We start from the raw sequence: 21,098 nt of genomic DNA, 5'->3' as shown, positions 1-21,098 counted from the left end.
TACCTTTTTTATATATTATTGTGAGCACCCCATTACAAAGACAGTAAACAGCCTTATTTAAAATGACACCCCTTATTATTGTGATTAGCACTCTTGTTGTCTGGCCATGCACACGAAGCTGGCTGCCCCAAGGTATCAGGTGCACAGCTGTCTGCCACAGGCCATTGTTGCTATAGTTAGGCATGGTTGTAAGATCATACTTTGTGTTAAAAAAAAATCTAGAAATTCACTGAAAAACCCAACAGTTAAAACGTGACACTATAGTTAGGTAGGGTGATAAAATCTTACTTCATGTTACAAAATACTCAGCAATTCACTGAATAAGGCAAAGGTTAAAGTGAAATTACAGTAATATCTGATAATAATATCTTATTTAACGTAAAAACACTAGAAATTCAATGAAAAAGCAAATGTTAAACTGACATTATAGTTAGGTGAAAATGGTCTTTAAAAATACAGTTGTAAACTAAAAAATACTGAAATTCACTAGTTACCGTTTACTGAGTTAACTATAACTTGTGTTCCCACCATGTAATGCTTATGACATACATTATTACATCACATAATAGATCACTCATGATATGTTCAATTATATCATTAATGACATCACTGATGACATCTATAATGACATCCTTGATGACATCACTGATGAGGTCCAGTAGGATGAGGGCCTCGTCTGTCTAGCATCATACAGATGCCTACAGTTGCTGCAAAAAGAGCTGTCTCTGTTCTGTGGTTGGGTCTGAATCATGACTGGGTGGTGTTGAGGAGCTGGAGGTTGACAAGGTTGTCCATGATGGTTGTCCATGAGGTGTCGGTTAATGACCTTTTCCAGAATCTTGGTAGGTGGGAGTTTGGTTGGTAGTTAGTGAGCTTAGTTGGGCCTGCTTAATGCTTCTTGAGCAGGATGTGCTTCTATGCTCCAGTGAAAAAGGGAGTGTTGATAGAAGCGTTGAGGATAGACTTGAGGGCTTTGCTGATGGGGGTTGAAGACGTGATGGGTGCATGGCCCGCAGGGGCCCTGGAGTGGATAGACTTCATGGCTGTGGCATTCCCGTCTGTGGTAATGGTGTTCCATGTGGTCAAGATGAGTTCATCAGCAGAGCTTGGTAAACTTGCTGCGAGGTTGATGAGGTTCGGTTGGGTGTCAAAGTTGCCATATATGACTATGATTCTGTTGCTGAGAGTTCATTACATAGTTCAAGGGATAGGGTGATGTTGCTGACGATGGCTGAGGGCGAGGTGAAACCTTTGGTAATGGAGAAGATTTATTTGCTGCTGTTGGTGCTGGCATCCATGCGGTTTGCTAGGGTGATCCATTTTGTGTTCAGGATTTGCCAGTGGTAGCGCCTTAAGGCAGATTTGAAGACATCTTGAATGAGGTTTCCTTGCTCACTTTCCACCTGCATTCCAATTGCCTGCAGTGCCACTTGGTTAACCTGAGTTCTTCTAAGTACCAGCTAGCCTTTGTTCATGTTCTTGCCTTGTTTACAAGGGGGCCACAGTGTCTGTGCAGGCCGGGATCCAGCTACTGAAGTTCTTGATGTCTTCCGCTGGGTTCTCGATGTGCTCAGTTAGTTGGCAGAGTGTTGATGTTGATATTAGCGTGGTCATTCCAGATGATGGATGATGGTTTGTTGATCATGATGTCATTAAGGAAGTGAACATGGGCTCCAGGAGGTGTCAAGTGGTGTTGGTCGATCTGGATACATGCTGGATGAGTCTGAGGTTTCCCAGGCTTTCAAGGAGGATGATTGAGTTGGGTTCAGTGTGGTCCCCTAAGTGAAAGTTTAGTTCTTTCATGAGGATGAATGTGCTGGAGATTGATGAGTAGAGCGATGAAGCCTGTGATTTTGCTGGTGAAGATGGCGTGGGGATCTTGGAGGGCTGTAGACCAGGATACCGCACAGGTTGAAGTTGGATGTGATAAGATATCTTGAAGGAAGGTGAAGTGTTCCATATACCTGCTTTTGGTGTCATCAGAGGTGGTGCAGCTTATGGTGTCTTTGAAGATGATGTCTGTTCCTCCTCTGGGCCTGTGTTTGCGGTCCTGTCTGATTATCTTGTATCCAAGGGATGGCCATGGGGATGTCTGGTGTTGATGCTGGAGTTAACCATGTTTCCGCAAGGAAGAAGTGGCCTGGGGCACCCAGCAGGTCCCAGAGATCAGTGGCGTGTTTGCTGAGGAGCATACATGAGAGTGTAGAGGGGGTGCAGGTTGGTACTGGTTTGAGTGTGCTTGAGCAGGTGATGTGCTGGTTCCTGTTAGTGTGGTTGTGGCGGTTGTTGGCGTGAGGGTGCAGGTAAAACGCCAGTAGGTGTAGGTGAAGGCTTCCTCCGTGTTGCATGGTTGAGCACCAGGTGGAGTGCAGCAGGGTAGTCGTGATTAGACGGAGGACCAGCATTCCTGGCACAGGGCCCGTTCCAGGTGCGACTGTCATTGATTAGATCCTAGGAGGATAGCAGTGGGTGATGCTGTTGGGGGCACAAGTCCAAAGAGTGGTGAAAACAGGTAAGGAGCACTGGTGGGGGGAGTGTGGGAAACGGAGCAAGAGACTGAAAAACTAAATGAGCACCAAGGAACAAGGGAGAAAAAGATTTACAGGCCCAGCAGAGCAAGTAGCAAAAACAGAGGAAAAGGGCTCAATGAAAATAGGTAAGAAACAGAGAGACACGGAATTAATAATGGGTCAGAAAAGAGGAAAACGTGCACAGGAATGTGAGAGAAAAGGCATAATAATTTGATCAAAACAGTGGAAAAGGGCACAAAAATGAGTGACAAAAAGAAAGCAGAGAAAACCGCTGCGCAGACAAAGGCGGACCTGAGCACAGAGAGACAGAGAGGGAGACAGAAAGATAGACAGAGAGAGAGACACAGAGGATGGTAGCAGAAGCTGTGTGACAGTGGAGCTGGGTCTTGACCAGTCGGAAGACTGCTCACAGGTAAGTCCTAGTGGGGCTTGGGCTAACCACCTGCTTGTCTGGATCACAAAAGTTCCAGACTTTGACTAGTTGTCCAGACAACCGGTTTCATAACTGCGTTACACAGAAGACTAAAATGTAACAGTGAAAAACAATGATCAAAATAAGAGGCAAAGAGGGGTTTGCTTGCTACCTTCTCAATTAAACATGCAAAATGTCACCTCTTGGTTGGCTATCTTGGAGTACGTTGCCAGGAGCACACCAGACACTCAATGGACAATATGTTTGTAAAGAACATTTAGGACACAGTATTTCTGTCAGACAGTCCTATTTCTGTTATTTTGGCATACAGCTACAGTAGACACCAGCTCCATGGACTGTTTATGCTATAGCAACAATAGCTCATGCAGGTCCAAGGGCCAAGAGATGTGTAGGGAGCTGCCAGGAAGTTCCATGTTATAGTCTCACATTTGGGCAGTTAACAGATGCCTAATACCCAGTCAGGTTTCCCTGGTTAGACAGCAGGGTGGGGTAACTGTTTAACTGAGATCGCAACAGACATACATGGCTTTCAGGTGAAGCTGCCCCTCGGGGTGGGGTGATGTGGGGGGGACTCTATGTGGATTCCTTCCAGACAACCATAGGAAAAAAGAGAACTTGAAGACCTTTGGGATTGTGATGTCCACTCACTGTGGACAGCACTCATCATTCTTACAGACACAAATCTCATTGTAAGATATTTAAGTGATTCCCCTTCCATTCCTGCCCAAGGGAGGGTGGTGGGAGGCCCACCAGGGGAGCTCTAGCGCTCTTCCTGTTGCCGGGTGCAGGAAGAGCTGGTGTCGCCCTCAGCACAGCAGCGCTATAGCCGAGGGCAACACCAGCTTGTCCAGGGCACCCAAGGGGTTAAACAATGGTTTTAATAATCCTTTGTCAAAGTTGGGTTTTTTGAGGACATGAATGGCTAGGTAATACCAAAACATAAATTACTCTTATTATTATTCATATAGCCAAAGCCCTGGGTTTATTTAAAAACCCTTTAAATCTATCTTTGTTTTCTCCTAGGTGTAGCAGTAAAGAAGGGCAATGAAGAGATCAATGTGTTTGCTCCTGTGGTAATTTCAAATGCTGGAATATTCAACACCTATGAGCGACTGCTGCCCCCAGAGATCAGTGCAAAGCCTGGTGAGTGCTACTTACAAGGGGAAATACCAATTTACTTGAGGTTGGAGAGTAAAGTCCTTGGATAACGTAAGAATCCTGGCAGGGTGTTGGAATAAAGAATTGGTCACACAAGATATTTAGTACAACACACACCCTCATCTCACATATTTGAAGTTGGTCTAATATCTGACCATGAATAAAAATACGTATTACTCTAGGATCACACAATTTGGTCAAACACAGAAGCTGGGTTGATATCAAATTTTCCAGTTTGACACCATGCAATTCAGCCACTAGATAGGTATCTCTTTGTGACATCACAGGTCAATGGATTGTTTTTAATTGCTGGCATATAAGGTCTGCTCGTGGGTGACAGGCAGAAAGCAAATTTGTTTGGTAGTTTTACATAGTGCAAACTTGCCCAAGGCCATAAGAGTGCTTTACAGATACAAGCTAGTTACACATTTTATTTTCAGCACAGAGATTTTTGTCGGGATTCACAGGAGCCCAGGATCCTGAGCAGAGGCATGAATTCGAACCTGGTTCAACATGTTACATAGTTGGGTCAGCAGCTGTAGCCACTAGACCGCATCACCTCGTAAGAAAGCTTGCCTCGTTTTGGGCTCAAGGGTTGAAGAGGGCCTTCAATGACTCAGCCTCCTGTCTCTCTAGATAGATATATAAACAAAGTCTAGAGTTACGTTACAGTTAAGTTTGGTTCTAAGACCTTTACTAATATTAAAAAATCAGGAATTCACTGCAAAGTACAATGGTTAAAGTGTTGTTATGGTTAGGTGTTTGAAGGGGACATAGACTAATGTTAACCACTGAAATACACCAATTAATGCTTAGTGTACTAATTATAACTTGCACTCCCCTCATGCACTGCTTATCACCTCAGATATTAAATCACTCATGACATGTTAAATGATATAACTGATGCCATCACTCATGACATCTCAGGCATAGCCTCTGGACAGACCCTGCATTCAGTCAGCATCAGGGCTTGAACTCAGTTCTTAGGCTCTGGCAAGGCCTTGCCCTAAACGTTCACTGCACAGTTTTCAGCCATACATAGGACACATTTGATAGAGTCTGCACCTGCCGCTGCACAAGCAGCCAACACACCCTATGCTCTATGCACAGTCTTTGGACATACACAGTAGAGGTTGTCTGCAAGGCCTGGTATCACACCAGACGATGCATCCAACACACAGTAAGGGTTGGGCTGTGGTCTTGACCTATGTCCATGCCCTGTGCTCATCTCTCCATGACCACCTAACACCCTACTTGCTCATTCTTCAGCCCTTCACAGCAAAGGTTGACCAAAGGGTCTGTTGTTCAAAGATGTTCAGCGGACAGCTCTCCACAAGTGACCCTCCCCTCAACTGCACCCATCCTTTGGGTGCATTCAAGTAGTTAGTTTGAGTTTTAGTTTAGTTTAGGAGATTGTAAAGTGCACGGCTACCTGAAGGCCTCCCAGTGCTAGAGCAGACGCAGGATGACAAGGATGCCACTTATGCTGTGAATAAAAGGGTCTTCAAATTCTTAAGAAAGGAAATTTCTTGACTATTCTGGCAGGGCTCCAAGGGAAGGGAATTCCAGAGATTTGAGGCTCTAAATGCTAAAGATCGATCTCCCCATCTTGCTTTCTTAATCTGTGGAACGTTAATTAGGGAGGCCGTCGAGGATTTAAGATCCCTTTGAGGGATGTAGGGTGTTGCAATCTGTTTAAGGAAGGCCAGGCCCTTATTATGCAGAGCTCTGTGCAAAGTGCAGAGGGCCTTGAAGTTGATCCGTTGTTCTACAGGCAGCCAGTGAAGGGAAACTAAAGTAGGTTTTGCGGAAAGGTGTCTGGGAATCTTCATAAGTAGGTGTGGTGCGGCGTTCTGCACCACCTGAAGTTGATTTAGTACATATTGAGTTGAAATCAGATAGAGGATATTTCCATAGTCCAGGGGTGAAATTATGAGAGCCTGAGTGACTAGTCTTTTGGCATAAAAAGGAAGTATCGTAAAGTCTTTTCTAAGATGTCTTAATAGACTAAAACAGGTGGCTGCCAGCTTTTTAGATTGATAGTCCATAGTCAGGTGGAAGTCCAGACAAAAACCCAAGGACTTTAAGTTGTCTCTTGGTGGAAGTGAAGTAAAAAGACAAGGCACTGATGTCAAAACCTACTATAGAGCATCACATTTCTAGATTATTAATGATTGGCGGAACAATACCCAAAGTGACCTAACTTATACGTCAAAAAAACCTGCAGGGGAATCCTGTTCCACCTCATTCTATACGGAGGGGGAAGCCCACCCGGCAACTGTGGTAGTGGTAAAGACATGGAAATCCACTCTGGCACTCTGGAGCGGAGATACACCGAGTTAGGTGGCATTGCTTTATGGGTTCTCACATTGGGCTCTCATAGTGATCACAATACTGGTAGGTCTATGGTTTCCAAACAATTGTAGTCCCATTTCTGTGTGCAGCAGGATTTGGTGCCTCCTGAGCCTTGTGTGCACAACTAATCCCTACACACCTCTTCCTCTGCAAATGATCAACTGCGGACAGCAGGTGCAGGACCTCAGTTGGATCCATGGTCCCTTGGGAGAAAACATCAGTACTATGGATCATGGTCCCATGCAAGCTTCCTTGCTCACAATTGCGGTACCATGGCAGGTACGTTTGCTTCTGAGGGCCTGCAGTAGAACAGTGGATACACATATGGGGGTCTCGCTGGGTTCTACGGTACCAGGCACTGGTACCATGGATCTCGTGACAAAGGGTAGCTTTTTTTATTTTAATACACATACTGGCCTGACATGGGCCTTGGGGCCAGGGTGCGCTTGAACTCTAAATTCTCAAAGACTACTAAACAGATTTACACTAAACCATCAAAAGCGCTAACTTTGTGGCAAGTTTGGTCTAATTCTGTTCAGCTAATACTTTGTGAACAATCGTTCCTATGGGAATAAAAATGAAAAAATGCACTTTTGCGACTCCCCTTTTTATTAGCTTATCCCCTCTCCCCTCCCACAAAGCCCTGATGGATCAGTGCAAAGCTTTCCAAAGTTCTTTTTAGCAGAGTGTTGTAGAGTGTAGTGGCATAGAGTGGAGTTCAGTGGAGTAGAGAGTCGTATAGTTCAGTGTTGTCCAGTATAGTGTCATGCAGTAGAGTGGCAGAGAGTCTCATACAGTGTAGTGTTTTACAGTAGAGATTCATTATTTTTGAGAACACACTGCATGGTAGACTGGTGAGATATAGTTAGTGTTGTCTGGTTCGCGAGCTGAAAAGAGTGTGTAACAAGGTCCGCTACTTACAATAGTTTGAAGGTGGTGCATTAAATTGCAAATTAAGGTTATAACTATAACTTTAGAATTTTTTTAATTTGTGTACTTGGTTTGTATAGGGATAATAAGCTTTCCTATTACTAAGCTTTAACCTTTCTTTTTTTCATTGAATATATATGTATATATTTAAATAGGTTTACTGCCATGTATCGCAGTAGTTTCACAAAAATCTCCAAAGGTACTGCGGTGACAGATATCACTAAGTTTGAATGCCTTATATCTTTCAAAATACTTACCCTACTTAACTGCAGTACCCAAAAACCATCATCTCTGCACCATAATGTATAGTCCTGCTAAATTTGTTGTAAATCCATTCAGCAGTTTTCGTACTGCATCAAATACAACAGTCTATGGAAAATGCATTGGTGGAAAACTTGTTTTGGTGCCTCTTTTCATCTTTGTACCCCCTTGACGATTCAAGATTCAATATATACATCATCTCAAAATGTAGAAAATTATATATTTCTGGACACTTTTGTGGTGATCCGTCAAACAATGGAAAGTTAATAGGTAATACTAGAGGAATTCCTATCTTTGGAAAAACTAAATATAACTACTGAGGGGCAATCAAATTTCATTTGATATCTTTCCTTTTCTCTGTTGTATGTGTTATGTACTTGCTTATTGATGTATATAATCATGTGACCAAACATGTGTTATTTAGTTGTTCATGTAGTAATTCTGAAACTTTACATATGGAGTCTAGTTTATTTTTTGGGCTTCCACTCCACTCTACGCCGCTCCATTGTATGAAACTCTCCTCCAATCGATATAACTCCACTCTAAAAGTCTACCAGACTTCATGGCACTCTGCAACATTCTATTCTTCTCTATCCCTGTAAACTCCACTGTCTAACTCTATTGTCTACTTTATGCCCATACACTCCCAATATACAACACTGTATTCTACTGTACAACACCTTTTATATGACGCAGCACTCCATTCTACTGTACAAGACCTCACTCCAATTTATAACAGTTTACTGCCTATGCTACCCAAGTACACTCACTCTATGCCACTCTACGGCACACCCATACACTATATTGTACCTTACTCCATACTATGTTACACCACACCACTTAACTCTGCTCAACTGGGAAGGGTTTTACCTCACTCTGTGCTACTCTACAACAATCCACTCTACACAGCTCCACTGCTTCACACACTTCTGTACAGTGTAGAATGCCACTCTACAACTCTCTACTACACTGTATGCCACTCACTAACACTTCAATCCCTTCTATACCCTTTCACTCCCCTGTACAACACTGTACTATATTGTATGCCACTGTACAACATTCTACTCTACAATATTCTAGTCCACTGTGACACTGTACGCACCCCTTTGTATGCCAGTACACCCCACTTTACTCCACTGCACTTCACTACTTCACTGTACGCCACTCCACTCTACAGCACTTTAAGCCATAATACTGTATATAAAACATTGTGCTATACTGTACACTCTTCCACTCTACAAAAGTCAACTAGACCGTATGCTGTTCTACTCTACTATAGTTCACATCACTTTTTTATACTGTATGACACCCTACCACACTCAACTGTACAACATGGTACTCCAATTTATGGCACTTATCTCAACTGTATGCTACGCTACTCCAGTTTACTGCACTTCATGCCACAGTAGTCCACGACATGCCACTTCACACTGACGCTTTACTCCACTCTACACTACCTCACTTCAGTGTACTCCACTCTACTCTACTACACTTTATACCCACTCTACACCACTGTATTATACTCCACTCTACGCCACTCCACTGTCCGACACTCTACTCCACTTAATGCAACTCCATTTTATAACACTGTACTACACTCTATGACACTATACTACACTCTATGCCCATCCACTTTACCCCACTGTACTACACTGTATAACATGCAACAACTTGCCATTCAACTTCTCTCTGTGATTAACCATTCCACTATATGGCACTGTACTCCACTCTACAGCATTCTCCTTCACTGTACTTGACAACACTCCACTTGGCGATACTCCACTCTATGACACTCTACTCCACCCTACTCCACCCTACTCCACTATAAAACACTTTACTCCACTCTGACAGTCTATGCGACCTTACTCTACTGTTCAACACACCATTCCACTATACAACTTGCTGCTCCAGCCTATGATACTCTACTTCTCTATATGAAACACCATGCCACGCCACTACACTATATAACACTTTACTACTCTATACGATAGGCTACCACACTCTACTATACTCCACTCTTTCAATCTACAATACTCCTTTCTATGACAATAGACTTTACAACAGTCCAGTCTCCTCCACTGTACTGTATGATACTCTATATAACAACTCTTACTTGCTCCACAGCACTCTACGATTTGAAACACATTTTTATTAACAATTTAAAAAACATTGAAATTTAATGAAAAAAATAAAGGTTAAAGCTTAGTTATAGTTAGGAAAACATATGTTTGAGGTCATATGTGGCTGTAGATACACATGCTCTGCACACTTCTGCCATCTAGTGTTGGGTCTGGAAGGTTAAAAGTTACTTTTCTGCGAACATTCTTAGAAGTCATCAGGTGGAGCGACTCCTCTTCTTGCTGGTAATGCGCATGGTTATCAAAAGCATTGTTAGATTATTTTCCTTCATCCTTGGGTCTAGTCGTATTTCACCAAGCTCTGGGTCAAAATCGTTTTTGCAGACTCTTTCCATTAAGGATCCACCCTATATCATTGGTATTGTTATTGAATGCGTTTTCCTACACCATTTGCGTTTTGGGAGCAAGAAAAACGCTGCCTGTCCCGATTGATGCACTTGGTCAGAGGCCCTCTGGCCTGCGTCCTTCGGGCCAACAGTTTCTTGATTTCATTGACCTTGAGAATGATCCTATGGAATGGACTCCTCTCTGTTTTTGTCCAAGTTGCAACGCAAAGTTCGCACAGACCAACCAACTTCATGTCGGCAGTCTTTGTCTCCCGACCACAGAGAGGAAGACTGCAAGGCCTTCAAGTCCTTTCGTTAAAAAAAGACTCTACAGAACCAAAGAGCATGCCGTAGAGAAATGCAGATACTGGAGGCTGAAGATACACCTGACTCCTTCTAAGACCAAGATGTCCAGCCTGAAGAGAAAGAAGAACTCTAAGAGACCTCTGCAGCTGAGGAGGAGGCCTTTTCAATTAAGAACTCTGAGTCCGAGGTAGAGGTTCGGCATCAACCATATCAACTGTGTAACACGAGAGCGCTTCAGCGAAATCCACACCACCTTTGGAACCGAGTACCTCGTGTAGAAAGTTGGCTCTGTATATACTATTTCAAAGTAAGAAATAGTGTGCACAGAGTCCAAGGGTTCCCCTTAGAGGTAAGATAGTGGCAAAAAGAGATAATTCAAATGCTCTATTTTGTGGTAGTGTGGTCGAGCAGTAGGCTTATCAGAAGGTACTGTTAAGCATTTGTTGTACACACACAGGCAATAAGTGAGGAATACACACTTGCAGACTGATTCCAGGCCAATAGGTTTTTATGTAGAAAAATATATTTTCTTAGTTTATTTGAAGAACCACAGGTTTAAGATTTACAAGTAATACTTCAAATGAAAGGTATTTCACTCAGGTATTCTAGGAACTTTGAATAATCACAATAGTATGTACAGTTTTGACAAGAATGGCAATAAGCTATTTTAAAAGTGGACACAGTGCAAAAATCAACAGTTCCTGGGGGAGGTAAGTAAATGTTAAGTTCACAGGTAAGTAAAACACTTACAGGGTTCAAAGTTGGGTCCAAGGTAGCCCACCGTTGGGGGTTCAAGGCAACCCAAAGTTACCACACCAGCAGCTCAGGGCCGTTCAGGTGCAGAGGTCAAAGTGGTGCCCAAAACACATAGGCTTCAATGGAAATAGGGGTGCCCTGGTTCCAGTCTGCCAGCAGGTAAGTACCCTCGTCCTCGGAGGGCAGACCAGGGGGGTTTTGTAGGGCACCGGGAGGGACACAAGCAGGCACAGAAAGTACACCCTCAGTGGCACAGGGGTGGCCGGGTGCAGAGTGCAAACAGGTGTCGGGTTTCTGATAGGAATCAATGGTGAGACCCAGGGGGTCTCTTCAACAATGCAGGCAGGCACAGGGGGGCTCCTCGGGGTAGCCACCACCTGGGCTAGGCAGAGGGTCACCTGGGGGTCGCTTCTGCACTGGAGTTCGGTTCCTTCAGGTCCTGGGGGCTGTGGGGGCAGTGCTGATTCCAGGCGTCGGGTTCCTTGTTACAGGCAGTTGCGGTCAGGGGGAGCTTCTGGATTTCCTCTGCAGACGTCGCAGTGGGGGCTCAGGGGGTCAACTCTGGCTACTCACGGGCTCGCAGTTGCCGGGGAGTCCTCCCTGTAGTGTTAGTTTTCCGCAGGTCGAGGCAGGGGTGTCGGGTGCAGAGTGGAAAGTCTCACGCTTCCGGCGGGAAACGTGTGGTCTTTAAAAGTTGCTTCTTTGTTGCAGAAAGTTGCAGTTTGTTGAACAGGGCCACTGTTCTCTGGAGCTTCTTGGTCCTTTAGATGCAGGGTAGTCCTCTGAGGCTTCAGAGGTCGCTGGACCCTGTTGGATGCGTCGCTGTTGCAGTTTTCTTCAAAGTAGGGAGACAGGCTGGTGGGGCTGGGGCCAAATCAGTTGTCGTCTCCGTCTTCACTGCAGGGCTTCAGGTCAGCAGTCCTTCTTCTTCTTCAAGTTGCAGAAATCTACCTTCCTCGGTTCTGGGAGCCCCTAAATACTGAATTTAGGGGTTTGTTTAGGTCTGGGGGGGCAGTAGCCAATGGCTACTGGCCTGGAGGGTGGCTACACCCTCTTTGTGCCTCCTCCCTGAGGGGAGGAGGGTACATCCCTATTCCTATTGGGGGAATCCTCCAAAACCAAGTTGGAGGATTTCTTAAGGCAGGGGTCCATCAGCTCCGGACACCTTAGGGGCTGTCCTGACTGGTGGGTGACTCCTCCTTGTTTTTCTCATTATCTCCTCCAGCCTTGCCGCCAAAAGTGGGGGCAGTGGCCGGAGGGGCGGGCATCTCGACTAGCTGGGATGCCCTGTGGCGCTGTAACAAAGGGGGTGAGCCTTTGAGGCTCACCGCCAGGTGTTACAGTTCCTGCAGGAGGAGGTGAGAAGCACCTCCACCCAGTACAGGCTTTGTTCCTGGCCACAGAGTGACAAAGGCACTCTTGCCACGTGGCCAGCAACATGTCTGGTGTGTGGCAGGCTGGCAGAAACTAGTCAGCCCACACTGGAAGTCGGGTATGTTTTCAGGGGGCATCTCTAAGATGCCCTCTGGGTGTATTTTACAATAAAGTGCACACTGGCATCAGTGTGCATTTATTGTGCTGAGAAGTTTGATACCAAACTTCCCAGTTTTCAGTGTAGCCATTATGGTGCTGTGGAGTTCGTGTTTGACAGACTCCCAGACCATATACTCTTATGGCTATCCTGCACTTACAACGTCTAAGGTTTTTTGCTTAGACACTGTAGCGGCATAGTGCTCATGCACATATGCCCTCACCTGTGGTATAGTGCACCCTGCCTTAGGGCTGTAAGGCCTGCTAGAGGGGTGACTTACCTATGCCACAGGCAGTGTGAGGTTGGCATGGCACTCGGAGGGCAGTGCCATGTTGACTTAGTCATTTTCTCCCCACCAGCACACACAAGCTGTGAAGCAGTGTGTATGTGCTAAGTGAGGGGTCCCTAGGGTGGCATAAGACATGCTGCAGCCCTTAGAGACCTTCCCTGGCATCAGGGCCCTTGGTACCAGGGGTACCAGTTACAAGGGACTTACCTGAGTGCCAGAGTTGTGCCAATTGTGGAGACAAAGGTACAGTTTAGGGAAAGAACACTGGTGCTGGGTCCTGGTTAGCATAACTTAGCATCAGCAAAGGCAAAAAGTCAGGGGGTAACCATGCCAAGGAAGCATTTCCTTACACAGCCCCCCCAAACAAAAGAGGATGAAACTAACCTTTTCCAAGAGAGTCTTCATTTTTTAAGTGGAAGAACCTGGAAAGGCCATCTGCATTGGCATGGGCAGTCCCAGGTCTGTGTTCCACTATAAAGTCCATTCCCTGTAGCTATTTGGGCCACATCAACAGTTTAGGATTGTCACCTTTCATTTGCATTAGCCATCTGAGAGGTCTGTGGTCAGTCTGAACTACAAAGTGAGTACCAAAGAGGTATGGTCTCAGCTTCTTCAGGGACCAGACCACAGCAAAGGCCTCTCTCTCAATGGCACTCCAACACTGGTCCCTGGGGAGTAACCTCCTGCTAATGAAAGCAACAGGCTGGTCAAGGCCATCATCATTTGTTTGGGACAGCACTGCCCCTATCCCATGTTCAGAGGCATCAGTCTGCACAATGAATTGCTAGGAATAATCTGGAGCTTTGAGGACTGGTGCTGTGCACATAGCTTGTTTCAGGGTGTCAAAGGCCTGTTGGCATTCTACAGTCCAGTTTACCTTCTTGGGCATTTTCTTAGAGGTAAATTCTGTGAGGGGTGTCACTATGGAGCCATATCCCTTCATAAACCTCCTATAGTAACCAGTCAAGCCAAGGAATGCCCTGACTTGAGTCTGGGTTTTTGGAGCTACCCAGTCCAGAATAGTCTGGATCTTGGGTTGGAGTGGCTGAACTTGGCCACCACCTACAAGGGGTCCCAAGTAAACTACAGTACCCTGCCCTATCTGACATTTGGATGCCTTGATAGAGAGGCCTGCTGCTTTCAGGGCCTGCAAAACCTTCTTCCGGTGGACCAGGTGATCCTGCCAGCTGGAGCTAAAGACAGCAATATCATCAAGATAAACTGCACTAAAGGACTCCAAGCCAGCAAGGACTTGATTCACCAACATTTGGAAAGTGGCAGGGGCATTCTTTAAGACAAAGGGCATCACAGTAAACTGATAGTGCCCATCAGGTGTAGAGAATGCTGTCTTTTCTTTTGCTCCTGGTGCCATTTTTATTTGCCAGTACCCTGCTGTCAAGTCAAAGGTACTTAAGTATTTGGCAGCACTCAATTTATCAATTAACTCATCTGCCCTGGAATGGGATGGCCATCTGTCTTGGTGACAGAATTAGGTCCTCTGTAGTCCACACAAAACCTCATCTCTCTCTTGCCATCTTTTGTGTGAGGTTTGGGGATTAAGACCACTGGGCTAGCCCAAGGGCTGTCAGAGTGCTCAATGACTCACAATTCCAGCATCTTGTGGACTTCCACGTCGATGCTTTCCTTAACTTGGTCAGACTGGCCACAGAGTGACAAAGGCTCTCTCCCCATGTGGCCAGCAACATGTCTGGTGTGTGGCAGGCTGGCAGAAACTAGTCAGTCTAGCACTAGGAGTCGGACTGGTATTCAGGGGGCATCTCTACGATGCCCTCTGGGTGTATTTTACAATAAATCCCACACTGGCATTAGTGTGCATTTATTGTGCTGAGAAGTTTGATACCAAACTTCCCCGTTTTCAGTGTAGCCATTATGGTGCTGTGGAGTTTGTGTTTGACAGACTCCCAGACCATATACTCTTATGGCTACCCTGCACTTACAATGTCTAAGATTTTGCTTATGCACTGTAGCGGCATAGTGCTCATGCACATATGCCCTCACCTGTGGTATGGTGCACCCTGCCCTAGGGCTGTAAGGCCTGCTAGAGGGGTGACTTACCTATGTCCCAGGCAGTGTGAGGTTGGCATGGCACTCTGAGGGGAGTGCCATGTCGACTTAGTCATTTTCTCCCCACCAGCACACACAAGCTGTGAAGCAGTGTGTATGTGCTGAGTGAGGGGTCCCTAGGGTGGCATAAGACATGCTGCAGCCCTTAGAGACCTTCCCTGGCATCAGGGCCCTTGGTACCAGGGGCACCAGTTACAAGTGACTTACCTGAGTGCCAGGGTTGTGCCAATTGTGGATACAAAGGTACAGTTTAGGGAAAGAACACTGGTGCTGGGGCGTGGTTAGCAGGGTCCCCGCACAGTTTCAAATCATAACTTAGCATCAGCAAAGGCAAAAAAGTCAGGGGGTAACCATGCCAAGGTGGCATTTCCTTACACCTCGGTTGAACCCATCCTCCATAAAATGAAAGAACAACTCAATGCCAAGCAGAAACTGATCCACATACCGCCTCAGACTGGTGGTATTGTGATAAAGACTGTTGTGACAACAACTGCTCCATCAAAGAGACAGCTTTTCTTTGCAGAGGCCATTGATATACCAGTGCCTGCTGTCAAAAAGAAGAGGGCAGATAAAGCATGCCACTTTACATCGTCCTCTGCCTCCCTCTCCTCCACCTCCAACACCACCTCCAGCACCGTATCCCCTCATTCACAGGGTGCCCCGCTTGACATCACCCCTCAGAGGTCCCCGCGCTCCTTTACTGATGGCTAGGGAACAGTGGATGAAATCTTTGATTTGCCTCAACACACAGACCCTTGGTTAGCCTATGATGTTGATCCACAACCTGACACTGACCCAGGCATCTACCCTGCATATCTGTCTTGTCTAGACAATACCACCTCTTTCCAAGAGCTTACTGGTAGGGCAGCCACTCACCACCAAGTACCCTTAGATAAGGAGCGCATTAATCTTTCACCTACCTCGTGGCAAAGAGCTAGAACACCTTGCCTCTTCAACTCAGACAGTCACCATTGTTACCTCAGTTCAGGAAGGACCTTGAGACTTGGCTCTACGACTGAAGCACAGATGACCAACCCCCACAGTGCCTTGAGACCCTTACAGGTGAGTAGTGCGCTCTATAAATTCAGATTTGATTTGATTGAGGATGACTTCCTATTCAAAACCCTCTTGACTTCTCACAGGGTGACACAGTACCTCCCCATGCTGAAAGGAATGATGAGGCGCTCTGATAAAATTTTTAAAGATCCGGCTAGGCTACGCATCATTACAGTACGGGTGGAGAAAAAATATAAACCCTCACACTCTGATCCGATATTCATCATAGTGCAAATCCCACCTGATTCCTCAGTGGCCTTCAATGCTGGTAAGAGGGCCAACTCCCAAGCCACCAGTGAAGATCCACCTCCTGACGAGGAGAGCAAGCTCATAGATGCCTCTGATAAGCGTGTTGCATACCAAGCCACCAATCCCTGGCATAAAGCCAACACTCAGGAGCTGTTAGCCAGATATGACCGCGCCCACTGGGATGAGATGGAGGAACTCCTCCAATACCTTCTAGAGGAGCATAAGAAGCAGAGCAAGGAGGCAGTTACTGAGGGACAACTTATCTCCAATAAATCCATCAGGTGTGCCTTAGAGTTAACAGACACCACTGCCAGAAGGATCAACAGGAGTGTCTTATTACACTGTCAAGTGTGGTTATGCATATCTTGGCTCTAAAGCAGAGGTGCAACAGATCATATTGAACCTTCCCTTTGACATAGAACACCTCTTTGGCGCACAAGTCGGACATACACTGGAAAAAATGAAGAAAGACACAGATGTGGATAAGTCCATGGGTGCCTTGCAAACCCTTTCTATATGTGGGTCCTTTCGCTGTCCATCATACAAACCAGGCTCTAAGACTACATCCACAAATGCCTCATCGTCTCAAAAGGCCATAAAGGCTAAGGCCAGTAGTTCTACCCTAGAAGTTTCTACAGAAGCAGATGAAGGGAAAATAACTCAAAAGGAAGGGACAAAACAACTTCACCACATGGCACCTCCCAAAGCAGTGACTCCCTTCTTCCCCTCAACCGACTACTCAACACCTTTCAGGGATGTTTACAATTGCTCCCAGCAATTCTTCCTTGTCTGGCAAAATATAACATTGGATCAATGGTTGTTGCATATTATCCAACATGGTTACTGTCTAGAGCTCATTTCCACATCTCCAAACATTCCCCTAGCTCACACAAACTCTTCACAGAACATCTCAACCTGGTCAAACATGAAGTTCAGATTCTCCTACTCAAAGGAGCAATAGAACCCGTCCCCATGCAACATCAAGGGTCAGGAATATACCCCTTATACTTTCTCATCCCCAAAAAGGACGGATCATTAAGGCCGATTCTAGATCTGCAGGTGTTAAATCAATACATCCTGTCAGAGCACTTTCACATGGTCACCTTCCAGGACGTGACCCTTCTTCTTCAGCATGGCGATTTCCTCTCAGCACTAGACTTGAAGGACGCCTATTCTCACATCCCTATTCACCCAGCATATTACAAATATCTCAGGTTTGTGATAGGAGGCAACCACTACCAGTTCAAAGTTCTCCCTTTCGGGGTAACTGCTGCACCACAGGTATTTACAAAGTATCTAGCAGCAGTAGCGGCACAGTTACACCAACAAAACATTTATGTTTTTCCATATCTAGACGGCTGTCTCATCAAAGCCAGCACACAAAATGCCATAGCCCTGCCCCACTAAATAGTGTTCAAAAACAATTTCCAAAAATCTTATCTTCAACCTCTTCAGATCCAGCCCTATCTTGGAGCTGTTGTAAACATGCAGCTGGAATTAGCTTATCCCAGTGCAGCCAGTCACAGTTAGGTGTGTCATAAGAATACTGGGCATGATGGCCTCGTGCATCGCCTTGGTACCAAATGCACATCAACACATGTCCATTGCAGGAATGTCTAACATCAGTAGTCTCACTCACAGGGTCACTTGGAGTATCTAGTTTTGGTAGACAGCTTCACCCATCACTGTCTGCAGTGGTGAAGCAAGAACAATCTGTTAAAGGGATGGCCTTCCCTCGACCCTGTTCCTCAGACAATACTGACAACAGATGCATCACAAACAGGGTGTGTTGCTCACCTTCAGGATCTCACAGTCAAAGGTCTCTGGGATTCCAAACACCACAGTCTTCACATTAACTACAGAGAACTTCTCCCAGTTCAGCTAGCGCTGAAAGCGTTCACACCTCACCTGATCAATAAAGTTGTCCTGATCTGTACAGACAACATGACAACCATGTATTATGTGCAGTAACGGGGACACACATTCTTTACAGCTGTCTTGCCAATCTGGCATTGGGCTATTTGTCATAACATTCATCTACTAGCAGAACATCTCCCGGGGCACACAACAATTTTGCTGACCTCCTCATTAAGATGCAGCAACAAGTCCACGAATGAGAGCTCCACCCACAAGTCCTGTTCTACTTCCAAAAGTGGGGGATTCCATACATTGAGCCTCATTACAACTTTGGTGGTCCCACCACATGACTGCCAAAGCCACGAGGAGGATGCCACTGGCATGCTGGTGGTGTCACTGTCGTACTACAATGTTCCTGCCGGGCTGACAGGCAGGAACATTGTACTATGACATTATGACTGGGCTGACTGGTGGGAACAGTGCAAGGCCAATACCGTAGCACCTAAGTGCCATCGGAGTGTGCTCTGTCTGCGCACTGTTCTGACGGTGTTGTGTAGCCATTTTAGTTATAGCTTCATGCACATTAATTTAGCATGCTAGGCCTGCCGCTGTGCACTTTAACCTAGATATATTTTATTCAGCTTTGTTTATTATTTTAACAATAGCCACTTTTGCGGTCTTGTTTTATTTCTCTCTATCTAGCTGTTTTTGCCTAGGCCAGCACTACGTTCTCAAACAAGACATTCTTGCTCACTCTGTGCTTCCTTCAAGGCTGTAGTAAGATAGGTTGCTGGTGAACGTGGTACAAGTTTTGTCTCTGGTATTCATAGAAAAACAAACATCCTTACGTAGGGACATTTTCCCAGAACATCAGCTGTTTTATTATAAAAACACGTCCTTGTCCCTTACACGTTCGAGGGAGATTCCAGCCAGAGAACCACAACTGTATGCTGATTGCTGAACGCTTCGCTACAGCTGCTTATGTAGACTACAGGCCTTTGCTCAGGTATGGGGGATGATGTCTTCCCAGGGGAACCTGAAGGGCAGAATTAGAGCTTAACATGCTGTGCTCTATCACAGCCTAAGTAGGAATTAGTCCATTGACTCTACTGATAATATGATAGCGTTATTTCTATGCTTCACTCTCCTTGTCACCTTTCTAATCTTGTCATGCTGTATCGTCCTGGGTGTTACAGTACATGCTTCGCTATCTAAGATGCAGCCACTTCATTAAAACCTTATTGAAACATGCCCAAACTTCGCCTCCAGGTTTCCTCACCCTCAGCTCAAAGGCAATTTTCTATGGATTAACTGGTCAGGGGTATTTGCCTATGCTTTTCCGCCTCTCCCTTTTCTTCCATTTCCTGGTCTGAAGCTCAGGTAAATATCCCTCACACTGATACTAGTAGCTCCCACATGGTCCCCGCAGTATTGGTTCACCACCCTCCTAGAGCTATTAGTAGTTCTTCACAAGAAGCTTCCCATCAACCCAGCGCTTCTGACTCAGAACCATGGTCAAATCAGGCACCTAAATCCCATTGAATGAAATCTTGCAATATGGCTCCTGAAGTCATAGAGTTTGGATACCTTAACCTTCCTCAAGAATGCATGGTTATTCTCAAAGCGGCACGCAAGCCCACCTCTAGAGCATGCTATGCAGAGAAACGTTTTGTTTGCTATTGCCTGTCAAAACAATTGGACCCTTTCAAAGTCACAGTGCAGGACATTCTCTCTTACCTTCTTTATTTAAAGTAAACGAACTTGGCATACACATCCAAAAGATTGCATCTGGCTGCCATAGCTGCTTATCTTCACAACAGACATCGTCTTTCACCTTTCAATATTCCAGTTATCAAAGCCTTCATATATTTCACAAAAGACTTCCCCAGTGCCTTCTTGGAATCTCAGTACTGTACTTATAAGACTTATGAGTCCACCTTTTGAGCCTCTACATTCGTGCCCTATGCAGTTTTTATCATGGAAAGTGGCATTCTTAGTTTCTATCACTTCACTTAGGAGCGTCTTACTGAGCTCCAGGCTTTAACCCTACAAAAACCTTTTTTCCAAATACATAAAGATAAAATGGTTCTCTGTATCAACCCTAAATTCCTACCAAAAGTGGTATCTAATTTCCACCTCAACCAATCTATTGAACTGCCAGTCTTTTTCCCACAACCAGACTCGGTTACTGAAAGAGCTCTTCACACTCTAGATGTTAAAAGAGTGCTTATGTTCTACAGTGATAGAATCAAAAACTTTAGAAAGACTAACAACTTTTTGTTGCTTTTCAAGAACACACAAAGGCAACCCAATTTCTAAATCTGGCACAGCCAAATGGATTGTAAAATGTATACAACACTACTGTGCTAAGGCTGAAAGACCATTGCTTGTTCCTCCTAGAGTGCACTTTACTCGTAAAAAAGGAGCAACCATGGCCTTTTTAGGAAATATTCCCATAGCTGACATTTGTAGAGCAGCCACATGGTCCACAACACACACCTTCACCAAGCATTATTGTGTGGATGTATTAGCACACCAACAAGCTAATGTTGGACAGGCAGTGCCACGTACACTTTTCCAGACCACTGCAATACCCACAGGTTAGCCTCTGCTTTTGGGGACACTGCTTGCCAGTCTATGCAGAGCATGTGTATCTGCAGTCACACATGCCAGCAAATGAAAAATGTTACTTACCCAGTAAGCATCTGTTTGTGGCATGTAGTGCTGTAGATTCACATGTGCCTGCCCCCCTCCCCGGACACCTCTGGCTGTTACAGTATCTTTACCATTATAGATATATACATTTGCATGGACATCTCTGTCTTTACTCTTACATT

General features: G+C 45.3%; 1 protein-coding gene across 1 annotated transcript in view; it reads left to right on the top strand.

The window, feature by feature from the left end:
- LOC138299535 (all-trans-retinol 13,14-reductase-like) overlaps nt 1–21,098 on the top strand; it is a 152,163-nt gene that overhangs the window by 54,351 nt on the left and 76,714 nt on the right. Inside the window, exon 6 of the mRNA XM_069237831.1 lies at nt 3,988–4,107. Within this exon, the coding sequence (XP_069093932.1) occupies nt 3,988–4,107 (120 nt within the window). The remainder of the gene's footprint in view (nt 1–3,987; nt 4,108–21,098) is intronic.

This window comes from Pleurodeles waltl, chromosome 6, assembly GCF_031143425.1.
Source record: "Pleurodeles waltl isolate 20211129_DDA chromosome 6, aPleWal1.hap1.20221129, whole genome shotgun sequence".
Lineage (NCBI taxonomy): Eukaryota > Metazoa > Chordata > Amphibia > Caudata > Salamandridae > Pleurodeles > Pleurodeles waltl.
Note: the sequence above shows the minus strand (reverse complement) of the source record. Positions and strands in the feature narration are given on the sequence as shown.